The sequence below is a fragment of the Neophocaena asiaeorientalis genome, unplaced genomic scaffold (assembly GCF_003031525.2).
Source record: "Neophocaena asiaeorientalis asiaeorientalis breed wild unplaced genomic scaffold, Neophocaena_asiaeorientalis_V1.1 scaffold177, whole genome shotgun sequence".
Classification (NCBI taxonomy): domain Eukaryota; kingdom Metazoa; phylum Chordata; class Mammalia; order Artiodactyla; family Phocoenidae; genus Neophocaena; species Neophocaena asiaeorientalis.
The window spans coordinates 9263945-9285859 of NW_020172779.1; the positions used below are offsets into that span (position 1 = coordinate 9263945).

General features: G+C 39.3%; 1 protein-coding gene across 2 annotated transcripts in view; it reads right to left on the reverse strand.

Annotated features, from left to right (window-relative positions):
- WASHC5 (WASH complex subunit 5) overlaps positions 1–21915 on the reverse strand; it is a 54911-nt gene that overhangs the window by 12848 nt on the left and 20148 nt on the right. For both annotated transcript variants that reach the window (XM_024741046.1, XM_024741045.1), the window contains exons 10-23: positions 21254–21381; positions 20032–20161; positions 16056–16168; positions 14376–14542; positions 14223–14298; positions 13012–13122; positions 11916–12056; positions 10782–10862; positions 7147–7248; positions 6232–6411; positions 4779–4903; positions 1936–2098; positions 1454–1556; positions 1286–1365 (exon numbers count right to left, since the gene is read on the reverse strand). In XM_024741046.1, the coding sequence (XP_024596814.1) occupies positions 1286–1365; positions 1454–1556; positions 1936–2098; positions 4779–4903; positions 6232–6411; positions 7147–7248; positions 10782–10862; positions 11916–12056; positions 13012–13122; positions 14223–14298; positions 14376–14542; positions 16056–16168; positions 20032–20161; positions 21254–21381 (1700 nt within the window). The remainder of the gene's footprint in view (positions 1–1285; positions 1366–1453; positions 1557–1935; positions 2099–4778; positions 4904–6231; positions 6412–7146; positions 7249–10781; positions 10863–11915; positions 12057–13011; positions 13123–14222; positions 14299–14375; positions 14543–16055; positions 16169–20031; positions 20162–21253; positions 21382–21915) is intronic.

Sequence of the window (21915 nt, forward strand, 5' to 3'; positions counted from 1 at the left end):
AGTGGTCTTCTCTAAGAGCGAAGGAAAGGTATCATTTAGATCAATAGAGCTTATAACAAATGACCTCAAATGTACTACCTTCGCCCACTATTCTTACGAGGCTACCCTACTTATGTCAAGAAAATAAAAGTCAATCCAAAAAAATGCTATTTGTAAGTAAGAAACCTTTTATTAATAGAAAACTATTATTATTTAAAAATTAGAATAGGGCAAGGACAAGAAAACAGTGGGTTCTTCCAGGCCACTCAAAAATGTCCCTCCAACCTTGTCTCTGCCCATATAATTCCTTGCTTAATTCTAGATACTGTATGTCAAGGATTCCCTAGAAAATACCAATCTGGAAATGGAAACAGAAATAAAGGCAGTTTTAGGTAACTTGTTCTTATTTAAATAAGATCCTGGAGAGGTTAAGGAGCCTGGGAGGTGATAAGCTCATTCTACCTATTTGTTCGCCTATTAGAGAGCTTTGGACTGTCACTCTTTCTCTCCGTGATTTCTCTAGAGCTGCACTGACCAAGAGAGCAGCCACTGGCTGCCTGTGGTTGTTTAAATTTAAACGATTAAAATAAAATAAAATTTGAAATTCAGGTCCTCACTCCCGACAAGCCACGTTCTAAGCGCCCAACAGCTCCATGTGGATAGTGGCTGCTGTCACTGTTGAACAGCACAAGTATTTCCATGCTGTTCCAGATTATTATGCCCATTTAGTGACTGCAGGTTCCCTAATTCAAGACAAAAAGACAGATTGGTCCTTGGGGGTTTTAATGTAAAGATCAGTGATTTAGACCAAGACTTGACTACTATTGAATTACCAGCAATTATTGATACAACTAACAGTGGCCCATAACAGTCACTGGGAAACCTCCAAAGCCTCTTCTAAGCATCTCTGTAATCTCTCTTGGCTTCCTACAGAGGTGAGACTCAAGCCAGTCCAGATTAGGGTGGCAAACTGACAGCAGCTCATTAATGAACTTGTTACATAAGGATGGAGTATAGCTGAGGGAGGAAAACTTCTATTTCCTTCTGTGAAAGCACCTCTTGCCAAAAGTCATTTCAAAAATGAAAGTTTTCTTCAGTGAAAGAAAAACAATAAATAGGCCAATGAAAAGCACAGTCAAGAACAGCCAAAGATCAAAAGAACTCAGAAATAATGACAAACTAAAATGATGTGTTTTTGTTTTGATGGCCAAAGAAAGAAGAGTGGCTTTCTTTGGGCAACCAAGTTACAAGAAAATAATAATTAAAAAACCATAGCCTTGCTTCTCCCCTCTCTCCCACAACATACCTTCATGATAGCTTCCAGATAAGCGGTCCATATCTTCTGTGTTTTGGCAATGGCAGAAAAATAAATTTTATTCGAATTTGCTGAAAGGTTAAAATATGATTTTCTATTTAGTAACTTTGGAAAGGCTACAGTGTTCTCTCTACCTCAGCCTCGTTTTAGAACACTTACCTACAATGCTCTTTAGGGGGCTGATGGCATTCATGAGGGTTTTTAAAGTATCCTGCACAGTTCTGTCTCGCAAGATAATTTTCTGAAACATGCTGAGGAAATTCTAAAACAAGAAGGCAGGATCGAAGAGCAAAACATAATGAATAAATACTCCAGTTAACTAAAATGCTATGCAGAACACAAACTAGCTGCATTCACACAACGCTACAAATAGGATGACGGGGAAGCAGCAACTTCCGGTTCCCATCAGAAACAGTCAGGAGTTGTTGCTGGTTTCCAAGATGAAATTCACAAGAACAGTCTACCCATAAAAATACTATGCTGGCCAAAGAAACTCGTTTATTCTCAGTTCTTATCTGTTTAACAGGAGTCATATACACATGCCTGATATCAGTCTAGGAAAGCACGAAAGAAAGGTTAAATGAACTACTCTCTTCTCCGCCAGGGTAGCAGAAAACACGCACGAATGCCAAAAAGCTCACCTGTAACTCTTTGACAATCATAAAGCACAGAAGCCTGTCTAACCCATTCAGACCGAAAGTCCCCAAGGTGTTCTGGATTTCTGAGAAGAGGCGGCTGCTAGTCACCTCTTGATGGGTTTTCATATCATACCAAGTGTTCAGCTGGTCAATGTGGCATGTCATTCTAAAACAAAAACAAAACAAACTCAAAACCCCAAAGCAGCTCAGAATTCATCCTGAAGGGATGTGAGATGCAACAGGATTAGGGGCACTGGATACGAAGAACAATGGTTTCATGATTTGCGCTTTAACAACCTCTGCATCTAGGCACCCAAGACATCTCACGGTGAACGTTCACTGGGCCAGGAAGGCAAAATTCAGTTAAATCACCTCTTCCTGCCCTTGCTATGTGACCAGTTTGACTGCTTCATTTCCACTGGGTTGGGCTGCTGTTTGGAGCCCTGTCTTGAGGACAAGGCTAGATTCAGCCCTCAGGCTGGAAGGCTTTAGAGCCCTGTTGTCTCTCTGGAGGGTCTTTCTTTAAATATCCAGAGACTAGGGACAAAACACAGTCTTGTGTCATTTCCAATTTGGTAAGAAAGGAACTTCGAATCCTTGTGTCCTCACATCTGAGACTATGATGACAAAGCCATTTCCTCTTTCCTCCCAGTTCTGGTCATTGACCAGCGATTCCCTTTTAGACTCAGGAGTGTGAAGATGGCAATGATAACCACCAACAACATTTACCGAGTGCTTCCTATGTGTCAGGCACTGGGCCAAGACCTTTCCGTGTGCTCACTCTTCATCCTCAGAATAGCTGTGAGGTACGAGCTGTTTGACCTTCATTTTATAGATGAAATAACCGAGGCTTCCAACACCATACCCATAACGACCATTTTAATGGTTCTCAAATTTGGCGTACGGACCTTAAATCACTGGTAGAGCACGTTAATAAACAGACGCCCAGATCCCATTTCTGGAGAGTTGGATTGGGTAGGTCTGGGGTGGAGTCCCAGCCTCTACCTTCAACAGCCTCCACAAAATAATATGCCCTCAATCCTAAGAGCCAATATGTATCTTTACTGAAATGAGGCTTGGGAGGGAATTAAAAGAGGCTCAGGAGCAGGGAATTTTAAATTTGGAAGTAAATGGAAGAACAAGATGACTTCCAGAGCCACAGTCTACTTTCAGGCCTCAGTGTCCTGCCTCCAGCGCTCAGTGCTGGCACTCTGAATGCGTCAGCTGAGAGGCTCCCAATTCTGATGATGAAATCATATACGACATGGAAATCCCAATCATGCTTAATCCTTTCTGCCAGTATTAACACGGCACTAGGTGAGTCAGGCGGACAGTTTTCTAGGAGGGCTTCGGTGATCAACCCATCGGTGCCCAAGAGGAGACACAAAGTGTTTCGGATCATTTATGCTTTCTGGCCCATGAGGCATAGACAGAACTCATTTCTGCTGAAGGTGACATCTGGTTTGTGAAGCTTCATAAGTTTCGAAGGACAAAATCAGCCTGAATTTGAAGGTAGTATAAAGAAGACATGTGATACGGACATTCAACTTACACAAAGCCAACTATGCACGCACAGCTGAACTGAAAAAGAAGAGAAATCATCTTTCCATGGGTAACCACACCAGGCGGAATGACCGAACAAGCACGACCCAGGGGTGAACATAAGACAGCAGGCAGGAGCCTGCTTTCCCCTTGGTTGGGCTTAGTACTAACTGCTTCATCAGAGGCTCAACTGAAAAAAAATGAGGAAAACTAGCTCAGCTGGACTTCTGAGACAGGCAGCATCAAGCCTCCACTGTGGTGCCCACCTGAAATATTCTCAGGGCTGTTTTGATTATGAGATTTTCACCCATGTGACTGTATATAAACTGTGAGTCATGGCTGCAAGTCTGCCCTTGAATGACACATGCTTTAACAGTTGGGCTCCAGAGTCAGAGCACCTGATGTGTATTCTGAGTCCACTGTTTATTAACTTCTGGGCAAGTGATTGAGCTTTTCTGTGCCTCAGTTACTTTGATTTAACGTGGGACGAATAACAATGCCTACCCCTTAAGACTGCTGTGATGAGTAAGTGAAGGGATGTGTGCCAGGGGCTAGGAAGAGTGCACAAGGTGAGTGCTCAAGAAATGCTGGTCCTGGGACTTCCCTGGTGGCACAGTGGATAAGACTCTGCGATCCCAATGCAGGGGGGGCCCAGGGTCGATCCCTCGTCAGGGAACTAGATCCTACATGCACCGCAACTAAGAGTTCACATGTCGAAACTAAGGAGCTGGTGAGCCCGCATGCCACAACTAAGGAGCCCACGTGCTGCAACTAAGGGGCCTGCCTGCCGCAACTAAGACCTGGTGCAACCAAATAAATAAATATTAAAAAAAAAAATTCTGGTCCTTATGCAGAAGTGCCTGGGTGGGGCTAAGAAACAAGGAGGTCATCTTAAAAGGTCAGGGTATGAGCTGGCAAGTGCAAGAGCCAGTGACTGCAATGCAGGAGTGTGCCATAGGTACACAGGCACAGAGGAGCAATTTGGAATTTTAAAAGTTTTAATTAAACCAGAGAGTCCACAAACCCAAGTGAGTAAAATGTCAGCTGGAAAGCAAGAGAAGCAGACTAAAATAAGAGGTGGCCGAACAGACCTTATAATTGTTTTCACCTATATGTCTTTGGACTGGGGTCTCCTCAGTCACACTGAGGAAAACATGCAGTCTCAGAAAAAGTGAAGTTAATAAACCCATTAGAAAGGCTCCAATTGTGGCAGGAACAAGGGTGTGATCTAAGTAGATGTGATATACGTTTAGAGAGACACTGTCCATGGTGTTCAAAGCCCGGTGGAATTCAGATACACCTACTTTGGGTCCGTGATCCGCAAGATTTCTCTGCAGAGTCTACCAATAAATGTTACGGACTCATCCACAGGGGTAAACTTTGGTATTGGAATATGTGTGGACTGATACATACTTTGCCAGTCTTGAATCTAGAAAAAAAAAAAAGAACCCCAAGAACATAAATATTTAGTACATCTTTGATAAGGTAACCTACTTATCCTTTTCTCATATAGTTTTACAAAGACAATGTTGCATGAACAGTGAATATAAATGCTCCTTGATTTTGCAGAAGAAAATTTTTAAATTGTATTAATAGCCTCTCAGAAATGCCACATATAATATATATAAAAAAAGAAATATCTGTGAAAAAGTGAAGTGATTGAGGAGAAGTGGAAAAAGACAAGAATTTCTGGCTTTCTGTCTTGTAAGTTAACATGTATCAATGTAATAATAAAATCAAAAATATAAGGCTGGAAGATACATAATCTTTTGAAAATGTCACCTGAATCATGTCAGTCACCTAATTAAAAACTTGCAGAGTGGCTCCTTGTTAACTACCAACTAAAATCAATCTTCTCAGCTGTGACACTTAAGAATTTGGTGCTCAAGTAACCCAATAAAAAAACAGACACGGGGCTTCCCTGGTGGCGCAGTGCTTGGGAGTCCGCCTACTGATGCAAGGGACATGGGTTCGTGCCCCGGTCCGGGAAGATCCCACATGCCACGGAGCGGCTGGGCCCGTGAGCCATGGCCGCTGAGCCTGCGCGTCCGGAGCCTGTGCTCTGCAGCAGGAGAGGCCACAGCAGTGAGAGGCCCGCGTACCGCAAAAAAAAACAACAAAAAAACCAAGACATTTTTCCAAAGAAGATATATAAATGGCCAACAAGCACATGAAAAGATGCTCAACATCATTAGTCATGAGGGAAATGCAGATCAAAACTACAATGAGATGCCATTTACACACACTGGGATGGCTATAATTTAAAAAAAAAAAAAAGGAAATTAACAAGTGTTGGCGAGGATGTGGAAAAACTAGAACCCTCAGACACTACTGGTGGGAATGAACAAATGGTGCAGGTACTGTGGGAAACAGTTTGGTTGCTTATAAGTTAAATGCAGAATTACTAAATGACCCAGCAATTCTGCTCTTAGGTATACACTCTGATCAAACCCAGCTGACCTCCTAACTCTTTGGAACTCCTGATCACTCGAGTTATAACGACTATACCAGATAGCTTCATTCTGTAGCCATTTAATTAATTAAGTCTGCTTTCTCCTTAGGAAAGTAAATTCCGAGAGGTGAGGTGTCATATAAACTTTTCTGTGACCCTCACAGCTTCTGAAGGTATTCGTGACTGTGTAGTGGTTACTGATTTTTAGTAACTATTGAAATAAACTTTGTTGTTGGCATTTCTGAGGTTTGGGGCATGTCAGAAGTAACAAATAGAGTCAAGCATATTAAAATCTATTTAGATACCTTTGTTCTTAGGAAGTTATTACACTCTTGTTCCACATTGTAATTTATAATACGAGATACTTCTTCCTGCCAAATCTTCAGACCGTAAATGTTGACATAGTCCTGAATGTATTCAAAAGAACGATGGAACCCATCCATGGTAGCTCCCAGCTCTTTCAGCTTTGGCATCAATTCACTTGGCTGTGCATAATAAGAAACAGAAACCTGTTATATTGGCATAGACTGTCACCCCCTAATACCTACATTAGACTTTAAAGGATACCCCAAGTGAGAGACCGCAGTGACGGTTTGGGACAGCTCCGGAAATACTCATTTCCTACCTCTTCTAGGAGGAATGGTAATTTATGCCAGACATCCAGCAAAGAATAGATTTCATTCATTTGGAAAGAAAGCCTCATATAAAAGAATATATAAAAACTGAATGTCAGTGATTTCTCTCATATCATTTGATGACTCTAATCTTAAGAGTTAAAACATTTTAAATTGAATTTACTGATGTGCAAGGTACTCTAGATGTAAATTTCGGGCCTGTTCTTTTTCTCTTGAGAAAAATGACCTTATTCCCAGAAAGATCAAGCAAAAGAAAAAATTACAGCCTTTATAGTGCCAATCTGTTTTAGGTTTAACAAATTCTTTTCGCTATGAGAAGGAACCTGGAATCATAAACATAAGTTTAATTCTTAAACTTGGGGATCAACAGGTGAAGGAAAGGACTGGTTTTAAAAAGGATTTTCTTTATGAATGGATTATAATATAGGATCAAAAAACATATCAATTGACTGTACTGAACATGACATAGTAGATATATGTTAGAAGGTAGGAAAGGTCTTGTTCATAACAGTTAAAAATGGTGTTCTAGAACATTTTGCAAGCCGAGTAGAGGTAAAGGACAGACCCACTTTGGTGATCTGGTACCTTGGCTCGAGGGTTGAAGATCAATCCCCTATGAAGAGCAAAAGCCACACGCTTAACCAGCTCCTTCCTTATTCCATCCTCCAGCAGTTGTTTTGGGTCCACCTAAGTGCAAATCAAAAAGCAATAAATTCCAGGAAGGAAAAGCTCAGTCCTGAAGAAATCCGGAGGAAAGATAGTTTCCAGAGTCCTTAAGGGAGCACTTTCCTATCTCATTACTTGACAATTAGGATTTCTTTTTTGATTTTGTGCAGCTTGGATAGAATTATTAAAACCTGTCACCTCTGTAAGACTTGGTTTATCTCAGTAAAATTCATGATAATTTTACAACATGACATTTCAAAGATGGTGGGTATGGAAAGTTTTAAACTGCCTCACATTTTAATCATTTCATTAAAAGTTAAAAGTGCCTCTTCTCATCACCAGGAGGAGGTGGTAGATTGAAGGGCCTGCATCTGAAGTCAGTGCACATGTCTCCTATGGAAGTTATCTGAGGGCATCTATAGTCATATGAGCAGAATCAAGTTTGGGGTTGGACCACTGAAGATTTAACAATTCTCTTTTCTTTCAGCATTCTTGGGATGTTGTTAGTAATTAGGGAGATAAAATAGGAAAGCAACTCTGCTATCTAACTATATAGCTTATTTTGCTGATTCTTTTTTTCTGTAATGAGAAAGCTTTTGTTATTCCCTAAAAAACAGTCTCCTGTCAAATCCATAAAACATCATATAGTTTTTTAACACACTCCTTTGAATTCCCTGAGACTTGTTTCTTTTACTTTTAAATTTGTCAAGAGCTACTATTTTAAAAGTTATAAAGACAATTGATGTGTTCCATCTGGGTTTGATAATATTTAAATTTCAAGGAAGATAACTGGAATGAAAAAGTTGCTGAAAATACAAAAGCCAGAGGAACTTGTTGGACTACAGCATGACCATGCAATCAGTAAGAGCCAGACTGTGTAGAGATAACAGGTCAAAGGCCTTGGGTTCTTCAATAGACAAATTTTAAGGAAAGAAAGGAATGAGGGAGAAATCTGAGGAGTAAATCAGCCTTAAAAGACGTATATTTTTGGAATTGCAAGTCTGAACCAGAGTGTCTAGAAATTTATTTTTGGATAATAAAACTAAACAGAGAGACTGGGAGTAGGTCAAGGCCCATGAGGAGGATCCTGCGGTGGGAGCTGTGGCTGAATTATATCTCTGGGCTTGAGTGGTGGTGAGAATGAGTGGTCTTTACCTTATAATAACCGATCAAGCTACATAACTGTTTCTGTAGCTTTCAGCATCTGTGCTCTATTTTACAAGAGAAAGGTAAATTATAAATAAACATAGTCAATGAGAACAAAATCAAAGAAGCAACATGAAGTTTCCAAAGAAATATTCCTTATAAAAACAGATTTAGTGGAAAAGAGTTAAATGTTTTATGAATCTCATGGTCTTAAATGGCTCTACCCAATTCTTCCTAGACTTCCACCAATCTGTGGAGTGCTCCCAGGGAAGGGAAAGACCCCTTCACACAGCCCCTTCCTCGCAGTTCTGTCCACACCCCCTGTGGTTAACAACAGTTAATAGTTTTCATATGGATCCTCCAGACCTTCCTCTGTTAATTTATATACGTATTTGTCCTTAAATATATTTAATTTAAAAAACTATATGGGATCATAATACATACATATACATACACACACTGTTCTGCAATTGCTTTTTTCACTTTACGTTTTGGAAATCTCCTAGTGGCAAGTTACTTTTGAATGGCAGCAAAGCAATCCACAGTATGAATGCACCATGATATATTTAGCCATTCTCTTACTCATAAAATGTCTAGGTTATTTCTATTTTTTTGGCTACATCTAACAATGAACATTATATGTATATCCCTGTGTATATCTCACTTGTTTTAAGTCATATTAACTGAAGTGATTTTAAACTCTTTGTAAGGGTTTGAAATAGATCCTCAACATTCAAAGGTTAAAGATTAGTGAAAGCCACAGGATCCCACAAAAAGCCCTGAGTTGTTAAACTGGCAGAGACAGTCTACTAAGTTTGAATGAGGTCAAGATGATATTCCCTCTGCTTTTATTATCTGAAAGATTCTGGCAAAAGACTTACATTTTTCTTAAGCAATCCTTTCTTTGATAATTATTGCTAATTACTAGGTTTTATTACATCCTACTGGTCACTTTACATTTAAGACTAACCTGGTCCTAGGATTTATCATCATTTAAGGATGAGTTAGGAGTGATAACCTGTGTGTGTACTCTCTGAATATCAACTGAATTAAACTGGCACCAGGCCTAAAGCATGTTTAATAGAATCTATTAATATTCCAGGACTACAATGGTATTTCTTTAACACATTTCCAGAAACCACATGGTAAGGTTCTGTTTCTATTTAGGTTCATTTCCTGTATTTTCTTGCATTTCATTAACACAAATGTTATGTCGATGAAAATTTTTTTAAAAATCAGAAATGTTAAGATTTTGCTGATATCAGACAAATGGAAAAATAAAAGCACCATGAACTGTGTGACTGGGTCACATCACATCACTAGCATTTTAGGATTACAAATTAAAACAGCAATGAGATACCACCTTAGACCCCTTTGGAGAACAAAAATTAGAAAGTGGATAATGGCAAGTATTGGCAAAAATGGGGGAAGATACACAGGAAACAAGTCATGTGAGGAGGCACTCTGGCATTATTGAGACAAAGTAAGTACAAATGTGCCCTAAGACTCAGTGACCCACTCCTGGGCAAGCAGATTTCAGAGCAATTCTTACACAGGTCTGTGCTAGGAACAGGTTCAGAGATGCTCATCTTGACACTGTTTATGGTAACAGGAAGCACAGGTGTGAAAATGAGTGGCATAGGTGTCTGTGCCCTGGGGAACAGTTAAGTAAAATGTGGAATTCTCTGCAGCAGCAAGAAGTAACCAACTACCTGACCCACAGCAACATAAATTAACTTCAAAGCAGTAACTAGTGGAAAAGTTGGAAAAAGAATGAGACTTAGAGAAGAATATGATTTAGATAAATCAAAACCATGTGCATACATAAAATAACACCACTTGCTAAAAATAAGGATACTTGCATATTTATGGAAAGAAATCAAACATATAGAGTGGATGCTATGGGGCATGGGAATGGGCGTGGGCATCCAGGAGAAGAGAAGGAAAAAAAATAAGAGAGGAGCTTGCATGCCTCAGTGATGGCAATGGCCTGTGGTCAGAGGGGTACAATGATCTCAGCTCTCTGCACCTGGAGTGTGGTATAAAAACACTAAAAAGAAAGAAAGGCTGCAGGCAGGGAAGGGAGAAACAGTGACTGAGCGAGCTACTTTGTCTAAGGGAATTGAACTATTTTGTTTTCTGTGTTATTACAAAAATTCACTAAAACAGATTTTTGTTACAGTTAAGGAACTCCTGGGTGTTATGAAAAATAAGGATTATAATGCTGTCTTTTCCTCTGTCAATGAGTAAAGTGAAGATGTGAAATGAGTAAAGTGAAGATGTGAAAGCTGCATGTGAAACAGCGAGAGGCATAAGATGGTAACACTACCCCACAGGATAAATTCTGCAATAATCCAAAGGACGAAGACTTACTACGGGGCCACAAAGGCCAGCATTAAGACCATTACCTTGATGATGCCGACCAAAGTTGTTTTCATCATTAAGATGCCTTCAGTAAAAATGGAAATAGCGTGAGTAAGCTTGGCAACCTTTAACAAAGAAAAAGAGGTTAATGAAGTACTTCTCATAAACGACCCATCACTTCTATGGGAAGCTAAAATAATTGACTAACAGTTCTGGAATGGGCAAAGACAAGAGAAGCAGCGTGCAGCTTTAGGACACCTGTGTATACACGTCCTGGTCAGAAATGAGGTTCTGTGGTGTTGACCACTGTTAGACATACTGGGTGGCTGAGTCAGAAGATGTTAAATCGTTCTTTACCCTTTGACCAATCATTTCTCCTTCTTTGGGCCTCAGCATTTCATGCATAAGATGAAAGCAGGACTCAGTGATATGGATGATCCCTTCCAAAAAGAAAAGGCTCAAGGGGATTCTGAGAAGGTAATCTCCTACTGCCATCCACATTCTTTTCAAACAACACCAGGAGACATTGGTAAGGTTGACTGAGGCTATACTTTTGAGTTAGAATCAATGTAGAAATTCTGAGCTTGACAATCTCAATTCCACATTGATGTAACTTTTGGAGCTGTGTCAGAGGATATGAAATTGATGCTTGTTATCACATTTTCAAATTTCACTTGATTTTATTTTTCACATCTTTAAGTTCAGGGAAAAAGAAAAGCAGAGGTGTTTTGGGAAGAACAATTTCTGAGGCTGCTTAACTGTGGAGTGGCCTTAAAAGTCTGGCTGCAAGAAGTGGTTCATGGAATATGGATTACTTTGAGCCACTGATTTTGTGTACAAAGCAGGAACCTGAATGGGAAAAGTCTAGGCAATGTAGCCCAAAGAGAAAAAAGGTTGATATGCTGAGACTATTCAAAAGAAAAGTAACCAGCTGAGCTCTACTCTCTCTGAAAACATTCTGGCAGGCGAGGCCGTGAATGACACCAGGACAAGTTAACGAATGAAGGTATAATTGCACTAAAATGGCAAAACCTGGTTATTGCTGAGAGTGTGGGAAAAGATCAATAAGCCAGAATTGATCTAGTGGTCCTGGGGATATGGCAGGTGACACGGACCTGTGCTATTTCATGGTTTGGGGGTTTCAAAATCAAAAGGCAGAAGTCAAAGGGACACAGCACCTCATATCGTGGGCCAAGCTGGGCATAGTCCCTCAGCTTGTCCTTGTCCAGCCGGGTCGGCACTTCAATGATATCGTGGGTCTGAAGCTTTATGATCTTTAGAAGGGAAGTAAACATGCTTTCCGGAATGATCTGCAAAACCTTTAATGAAAGGGAAAAGAGGAAAAAACAAACGAACCTCTATTTTATTTCTTAGCTGGTAAATGGTATGATGACAGTAAGCACAGTGCCCGTGTATATGAACAGCCCTTCGTCTGCAGGAAGGGCTGCTAAGGGCCTCACAAGAGCTATTTTAACAACTGCTCTCAGGCACAGGGCTACTTTCCTTCAAACATTAATTGCTCACAGGATATAGAGCTAATTCTCATAGACATGATGCAAAAGATGTATCATTTCCACATTACAAGTTTCTAAAAGGCTGAGGTTCAGAGATGTTAAGTAACTTGGCTGTAAAGCCCTCAGCTAGGATGTGACACAGGAAAATTTTGAATCCAGGCCTGTCTGGCTCTATGCTACACCATAAGTTGTTGAAACAAGGACCAAAATGCTCCTGAAAACTTTGATTAAGTTCCAACTAGAATGTGCTGGATCTAGATCTGGCTCTTTTACCAACTATGACTTTGAAGAAGTCACCAAGATCTCTGTTTCTCCATCTCTACACCTATAAAATGGGGGCTAATACCATCAGCATTTAAAAAATAGGTATGAAAGTTCTTTGAAAGTAAAAACACAGCTGCACACCCACAGTACCGGTAAGAATAAGTTTATTTTCAGGTATTGCAAATTTCTGGAATTAAATTAAGAATAAGGGAAAGGTATACAACACTACTATGTATAAAATAGATAAATAACAAGGATCTGCTGCAGGGAACTATAGTCAATGTCTTGAAATAACCTACATATGTGTAAAACTGAAGCACCTTCCTGTACACCTGAGGCTAACACAACATTGTAAATTAACTATACTTCAATTTAAAAAAAAGATAAGGGAAAGGAACACAGGTGTACTTTTTTCAGGGTCCCAAGCACATCGTTTGTATTTAAGACAGCAGTTAGTTTGCCATTAAAATAAACACCATCTTGATGCATTTCTTACCTTTCTCACATAGGACACCAATTCGCCAGAATAATATTGAGATACACTGAGAAGGTCAGGGCTATTTGCTTGATTAATACGGAGAAGGGGCAGGTCAAGGGCAGAGGCAAGCTGGAAGGAAAATAAGATGTATCTGTTTCTCTGTTTCAAAAAGTCCTAGAAATCTCTCTTTTTCCAGAAATAGTAACATACAACAAAACTCTTGGGCTTTGCCCAAAAGAGAGCAACAACTACTGAACTTCATCAATGTCATTCATAGTTTCTGACAAGATACAATTTTTTAAAGTGACAGTCATCTGCTACGGCAGTGGTTCTCAAATTGTGGTCCCTGGACCAGCAGCAACAGCATCACCTGAAACCTTGTCAGAGATGCTGATTCTCTGTCCCACGCAGATTTACTTAATCAGAAACTCCGGGGCTGGGGCCCAGCAATCTGGGCTGTGACAAGCCTTCCAGGTGATTCTCCTGCATGCTCAAATTTGAGCCACTGAGCTACAGAAGGCAGCTACTCCTCTATGGAAATCAGACATTCTGATTGATGGACTACCATACTGAGTCTAATCTAAGATGACATGGCTTGTAAGAAGTGCCATTATTTTATGCACTGCTCAAAAAGAAAAATCATGCCGACAACTATGATATACCATCAATTATACAACACATCCCAATTACAGAGATGTTAAAATATGAAAGTGCACCTCAGAATTGATATATATGGTAATTCCATCAGAAGACATTAAGTAAATTATTTGTTCATTTATCACGAAATGAAATTACCTTGAGAGAAGGGCCAATCTATGCCCGTGTTGTTTAACATTATTCCCTAACCTTTAGAGGAGATCCTAGATTGTAGCAGAGGCTCAACAAGAATTTTTTTAAATGAATAAAAGGATTTTATTCATGTCTAGCGAATAAAGGACCCATAGGACACACATTTTTAGTATCCTGTAAAACTTTAAAAAAATCTATTCATTTAAAAACAATTTTCTCTAAGACACTAACTTCTATTATTAATTCAAACTTTATTTCCGGCATCTTTTGCAACTATGCTCTCATGAAAAACTTCCTAACAATTTTCAGTCTATAAAAATACTTAAATTAACCAACTTTCTAAAAAGGTGAAATCTTGAACTGAATTAATGAATGAGGTAATAATGAAGGCCAACTCTTCCCTAGTAACTGAGAATGCAATCTTACTGTTATCTGCTTACCTTTAGGAATGTAGCTCTGAGTTTAGTGACCATGGATGGGTTTACCCTTATGCTCTCTTGCATGATAGATGTGAAACTGTAAAAAGAGATAAATGGTAAGGAAACATTCACAATGGCCTTCATTGAGGACAAATGCCAGGCTGTCCACATTACCTGTCAATTAACTGCCAAGCAAAAGAAAGGTCCCCAACGATCTGCATTGTGATCAGGACCTCCTCTTTAATGTTAATGGTTCGGATCATTTGGTGGAGAAACTTGCGAGTATCAGCAAGAAACTGACACACTTGCAGATTTGATTCCAACTGGTGAAATTCTTGAACCTGAGTTACATAAACACACTGGATTTTAAAATTCTGAATGGCCTGTATAGTGTTCACTTTTCCTTGAAAACACTTCCAATAAAGCGCACTACTTACTAAGAATGTCTTGGCAAAATTTTAATTTCAAATTATAATTTCAGAAATGTATAAGCCAAGTCAGAAAACAATGCATAATTTCTGAGATTAGAAAATGTTCCACAATTTCTTATCCTGTACATATATGACGTAATAAGCAAATACTCCCATTTTCCATTTCAGTATCAATAAACATGTATTGAGAAATCCTTCTAATTCTGAAAATTTGCAGGATTGTTAAAAAAACAAAATAAGTCACATCACAACCAAGGTGCTGGCACTTGCACATCTTTAAGTTCTTTTGATGGGCTCTTTAAAACAAAATAATGATTCCACAGCGTTTTGACATTTTAAGTACATAATTCAAGGGGCCTGGGCTATATGCCAAAAGAAATAATGCAAAAGAGAAAAAGTATCAGAGATTTACAAAGTTGCTTATAGTGGTACTACAGACTAGAAAATCCAAAAAACAACCAAAACAGAAATAGCACAAGTGAGCAATTGTTCTGGAATAGCTAGGGAAACTGGCATGCTAACAATGGAGCATTATACTGTGTTGCTATAATAGTGGCCATCCTAAAATCCTTGCAAAAGTAAGAAAGAGCCTATAAGAAAGTCTTGCAAGTGAAAAAAGTCTTAATGTACACTTATATCAATTGGAAAGGGTTCCAGATGAGGATGGATGATGTTTCATATAATCTATATGTTTATTGTTCTGATGCTTTTGTTTATTTTCCTGGTTAAACATACAATTAAACTTTTAGGAGTGTGGAGGTATAGGAATTCCCTGGTGGTTAGGATTTGGCGCTTTTACTGCTGTGGCCTGGGTTCAATCCCAGGTCGGGGAACTGAGATCCCGCAAGCTACGTGGTGTGGTCAAAATTTAAAAAATAAAAAAAAGGATATTATAAAAAAAAAAGGATTGTGGAGGTATAATTCCTTTTTTTTTGTACAATCATTTTAAAGTAGATAAAAGAAAACTTTTTTTCAGAAAAAATACATCACTTTAAAGCATATGATCGTTATACAACTATTCTCATTTTTGTGTATCCATCCCTTTCCAGGTTTTCTCCCCAAGGCACACACTTTTTACAAACCTAAAAGTAGCACATACAGTGCAATTTTGTTTTTGCTTTTACCTCCTTACCACAGTTTTCCCAATGTTTCTATACTGTCTTCATAATTTTTTTTCCAAGACTACATGTTCCTGCGAATTGAAGTATCATAATTTTTACTACCATTCTCTTTATTATTGTCATTTAATTATTTTCACAATTTTAGGGCACTGCACATAATATTACAGTGAACACATTAATTTATATTGCTTTTGCTTCTGATAAAATATTCTCTTAAATATATTTCCAGGAGCAGACTGCTGGGTAGGTCAAAAAGTATGATTCATGATCCGAGAACTATCATTTAAAAAGACTTGCCTTACCTCTTCCAAAGCCTGTATTAGTTGCACAGTTTTTCTGCCCGCAGCAGTAGAATCATCATAATTTAAAGACAGTATTTGTTTTGAGATCTCTCTGAACCAAGCTTGAAGATTTTCTATTAATACAGAAACAAGAAAAGACTACTGAAATCCCAGAATTCCTGCAGTGGTGGCTTTGAATTTAATTAAGTAATCCTCTACAAATCTAGCTCTTAGTCCACAGAGCTTTTACTATGTACCTAACATTGGTCTTAGGAATTTTCCAAACAACAACAACAAAAATGCCTCGGGCATGTGACCTAGTAGAAGAGATGAAACTTTCTATATAAATAGCTTAGTTTATAACACCTGGCAGAAAAGGGTTAAAGGCCCAAGTTTTGGGTGGGCCAAAAAGTGCCTTTGGTTTTTTAAGTAAAAATAAAAGACACATTTTTCATTTTCACCAAGAACTTTATTGAACAACCTAATCACACTTTTTGTTCCACTACTTTCTGCCAATTTTCAGGCAACTTCATAATTCCATCTTCCCAGAACTCTTTATGTTTTTGAGCAAAGAACTGTTCCAGGTGCCTTTTACAGTCTTCCAGGGAACTGAAATTTTTTCCATTAAGAGAATTTTGTAAAGACCGAAATAAAGGGAAATCCAAAGGTGCAATGCCAGGTGAATATGGCAGATGAATCAGAACTTCCCAGCCTAGCTGTAACCGTTTTTACCTGGTCATCAAAGAAACATATGGTCTTGACTTATCCTGATGGAAGATTATGCGCTTTCTGTTGACTAATTCTGGACGCTTTTCGTCGAGCGCCACTTTCAGTTAGTCTAATTGGGAGCAGTACTTGTTGGCATTAATCATTTGGTTTTCCAGAAGGAGCTCATAACAGAAGACTCCCTTCCAATCCCACCATATACACAACATCACCTTCTTTGGATGAAGACCGGCCTTTGGTGTGGTTGGTGGTGGTTCATTTCACTTGTCCCACGATCTCTTCCATTCCACATTATTATACAGTATCCACTTTTCATTGCCCATCACAATTTGTTTTAAAAATGGAACGTTTTCATTACACTTCAGTAGAGAACTGTATGTGGAAATATGGTCAAGAAAGGTTTTGTTGCTTCACTTATGTGGAACCCAAACATCAAAGCGATTCACATAACCAAGCTGGTGCAAATGACTTTCAACTTTTTTTTTTTTTTAATTGATTTATTTTTGGCTGCCTTGAGTCTTCGTTGCTGTGCGTGGGCTTTCTCTAGTTGCGGTGAGCGGGGGTTACTCTTCGTTGTGGTGCACAGGCTTCTCATTGCGGTGGCTTCTCTTGTTGTGGAGCATGGGCTCTAGGAGCACAGGCTTCAGTAGTTGTGGCACATGGGCTCAGCAGTTGTGGCTAGCGGGCTCTAGAGTGCAGGCTCAGCAGTTGTGGCGTGCGGGCTTAGCTGATCCGTGGCATGTGGGATCTTCCCGGACCAGGGCTGGAACCCATGTCGCCTGCATTGGCAGGTGGATTCTTAAGCACTGCGCCACCAGGGAAGCCCAGACTTTCAACTCTTGATTTGGATATTTTGAGTATGTCGGCTATCTCCCGTATGGTAAAACGTTGATTGTTCTCAATTATCGTTTCAATTTGATTGCTATTGAACCAACCGGTCTACCTGACTGCGGAGCATCATCCAGAGAGAAATCTCCAGCACGAAACTCTGCAAACCACTTTTGACATGTTCGATCAGCCACAGTACCTTCTCCATAACTGCACAAAACTTTTTGTGCGTTTCAGTTGTGTTTTATACCTTTCTTGAAACATAATATGCCACAAATGTTGTTTTTCTTCCATCTTCAATATTAAAATGGCTATTCAAAAATTCACCAATTTGTATAAGTGTTTTTTTAAATGCATGCTGATGTGACAGGTGTCACATACAATCTAACAAAATTGTTTCGAATGAAGTTAAAGACAACTAAGTGCTACTAGAGCCACCTTACGGGAAAAACTGAACTGGCCCACCCAATAAATGTTGTAAACTGATGTGTGCAAAGACAGTAGTGCAGGTGGGGAGGAGTCAGGAAGGAACTGAAGGATGTGACACAGAGTTAAGAGGATGGGTAGAGGTCTGGACAGGCAGAGGGAGGAAGAGGGAAAATCTGTCCCTAGATGAAGAGACAGACATGAGCAGAGGCTTTGGGGCAAAATGACAATGGCGCGTCTTGGAGGGCAAAGAGGGACCAACATGCAGGAGAGTGAAGTGTGAGTGGTGAGTTGTGGGGAGTCTGAATGGATTAAGTGGCGCCATTTGCACTCACAAACCAGCCAGGCATTTCTCAAGGCAGAGATGGGGAAGGCCGTTAACATGCTCTGAGGACCCTCAGTGAATCAGGCCAAGTTTTAAGCTTAGTCTCATTTAATTTTCACAAAAATCTATGGAGTAGGAATTAAAAGCCATTTCTCAGATGAGGAAGCTGATGCCCAGAGATATTACGAACCCTCTGCTGCGTCACACAGTTACTAAATGGAAGAGCCAGGACGTGCAAACCGTCAAAGGCTTCGCTCTTTTCACTTCACCAAGTTGATTCTGTAAAGGTTTTTTGTTTTATCAATGGAATGATTTCACTTTAATAAAAGCACTTAAGGGCTTATAATCTAAGTTATTTTAAGAATTGACATAAAGAACTAGCTATAATTTTTAAGACTTTTTCTAGGACCGAGGGACAGCTATGGAGTAGCTAAAAGAACATAGGAGGTAATGAGTGAGATACAGGCTCTGGACCTTTGTTACCCTCGGCAAGTGATTATAAAATAATAAAGATGTTTATCTCACAGGGTTGTAAGGATCAAATGAGAAATATCTGTGAAAGTACTTCCTAACTGAAATATGCTATAGAGCCAAAAAAGTATAAGATATTGTTTTGAATAAGCTTTGAAACATTGCTGGTATTTATAAGAACTTAAAAGAGACTAGAATACAGATTAATGTGTCTGATTAGACAACTAATCTGGTTAGATTGGTCCTGGTGATTCTTTGTTTTTTAGATACAATATGCTGACCTGCAAAACATGTTGCTAATTTATATCACACCACTAAAAACTGCTCTAGTTTTTCCAATAGGAATATTAATGAAATTTGGACATATTTTTTGACCAGCAACAAATAAATCAAATACAATAGTCATAAGCTTGTATTAACAATAGTGAAGCTTTTTAAAATAAAAATCTATATTATTCATCAATTCTACTGTATAATTAACTTTATTGGAAATAAATTTGACAGTTAAAACAAATATTAAGCATCAAAAAAAATAGTTTAATTTGTCACCTTAAAATTCAGAATGGTCTTTCAGGGGCAATTTGAAAGGATCCTATCTATAGGACAGGATCCTTCAAAAATCTGAAGTGATACCACAATTTTCCTATAGATAAAATTTCCTAAAAGAAGCAAGATTAAAATTGTTAAAGTAAAACTTGAGCTATGTTGTTTCAAAACAGTCTGCAGGTCCCCACTTGTGCCACTAGATGGCAGATGCGTCAGTGAAGAAGAACCAAATAGGACTGAACACAAGACTCTTAGATATCATTTATGTTAGCAGTCGGTAATATTCTTGGGTGAAGTATCCTGAGAAGATCATGAAAGTTATGCCCCCATCCCCATGCACATAAAGTTACACACTAATGACACACCAGTTTTGCATACTATGGTGGTAGGAGGAGGATATGACTCTATAAAATACTATTGTATTTACGAACCGGAGTACAAGAACCCATGATTTAGCCCAACCTCTTACTTCAAAGATAAGAAACCTGAAGTCCAGAGAGAATATGAGATTGACCAAGGGAGCACAAGGCTAGAGCAGCCAAAACTAAACTTCTGATCTTCATTAGCAACATCCCAGCATACAATGAGGACACAGTAATGACTTTTTACTCTGCTGGTTTCTAATAATCTGTGTATACTTTTCAAACACACCAATAATTCCTCTTCAGCAATTACCATTTTTCTCCACTCTGGTTAGGGGTTTCACTCCTGAAAAGACATCAGCAAGCTCCGTCATCCGCTCTGAGCCCTCCTTCTTGTAATGTTCCCATTTCGCCTGCTTTTCCGAAAGCATTTGCTTGAACATCTGTTGAAGAGACAGAAGAGATTTACTGATTTAAGAGAAAATCCAGCTTAGGCAGTTTACTAAGAAAGCCTGAGCGAAACCCAATTTATTATAAAAATAGGTGCCTAACATCAGTCTGATGCCACCTCTTAAGCATTACTACTTTATACAAATTGGGGGGCAAAAGCTAGACCATCTCTAAGACAGTGGCTCTCAGACCAACTGAGGCAAGGTGAATGTTGGTTCTGAATTGGCATTAATGTCTAGGGCTAGTTCCTGAGGCCACCTGATCCAAACCCCCAAAGTTACTTTTACAGAACCTGGACATTCCCAGGCGTCTGTGATTTTTATTATGTCCATAGAGGCTTTTTTAGGAGTAAGACCAAGCCCAGAATTTCCTTGACTGAACTCAAATCCTCCAGGTCCTTAGGTCAACCTTGTTAAAATGCAAACTACCACCCTACTTAGGCCCTTTCCAACAGGTTCTCGTGGCTTTTAAGATGAAGAATAACACCCCGCAAGGCCCAGTGCAGGCTGCCCACCTGTCAACCTCACTTCCTACCACCTTTATCTTGCATTCTCTCCCCTGCAGCCAACTGGTCTCTCAGATCCTTGAACTGGCCAGGCTCTTCCCTACCCAAGAGGACTTAGACATAATCTGTCCTCTCGCTGGGATGTTCTTCATCATGCTCCCCCATCTTTGTCTTAGCTAACTAACAGGTTCCTTCCTCAGCTCCCTTCTGAAACTCTTGCTTGTCTTCTTAGGGAAGCTGTCAAAGCTAGGACAGGATCCTTTATTTTAGGTACCCAGAGACCTATGTTCCTCTCCTATAGAGCGTATACCTGCTTTTATTCATTTTCATTTGTGTAATTCTCTGATTACTGTCCGCATGCCTCATTAGACTGTAACTTCCACCATCTGGTGCATTTTTTCCTATCACTGTATCCCTAATGACTTGTTGTTTAATCCTGCCCTTTTCCTATAAGAATGATCTCAGACAGCTAGAATCTGTAGCCTGAATCAGAGACACAGCTATAAAATCCTAATCTTTAAAAAAATTTTTAAGCATAAAAAAACTAAGAATTTGGTGATTATTCATTCAATAGTTTTACCTCTTTGAGTATAAACTCAAATTGTGCAGTATCCAACAGCAATTGAAAGAGGATCTTGGGATTGTACCTAGAGTCTGTTAGAATCTGGTCCTTGATTTGACGAAGGCGTTTGTTGTTTGGGTCACAGGCTAGACATGAGAGAAAAGAGAAAAGAGTTTCCAATTTATTAAACGTGTAGAAAATATCTACAATAAATAAGATGAATTCTTAAATACTTTCATTTCCCTTTTAAGCATTTAAAAAGTAATAAGCAAAATATATATCAATAACAGGTAGTAAAATAAATTATATTACACCTATGCTATGGGGTATGCACAACTGAGCTGTTAAACATGACACTGAATCTGACATGGAATGTCACCGTGATGTATTGTTGAATGAAAACAGCAAACTGAGAACAGTGCTGCCCAATTTTTTAAGCGTTGTGTGGGTGGTTTATTATCGATTGTCCAATATGATGGGTCGAGCCTTCTGGCACCATTTCCTAAGTGCGTGGCCTCCTTGTGTCCTGTTTGAAGCTGCTTTTGTTTTAAGCATTGATCTCTGCCGTTCAACTACGGACAGGTGTGCAGAAAAGATTTAACACGGCAGGCCCAAGACTGCCGTCTTCAAAAAGGCTTGTTTGCAAGGCCGGCTCTTGGCTGGCATTAGGGAATGTGGAT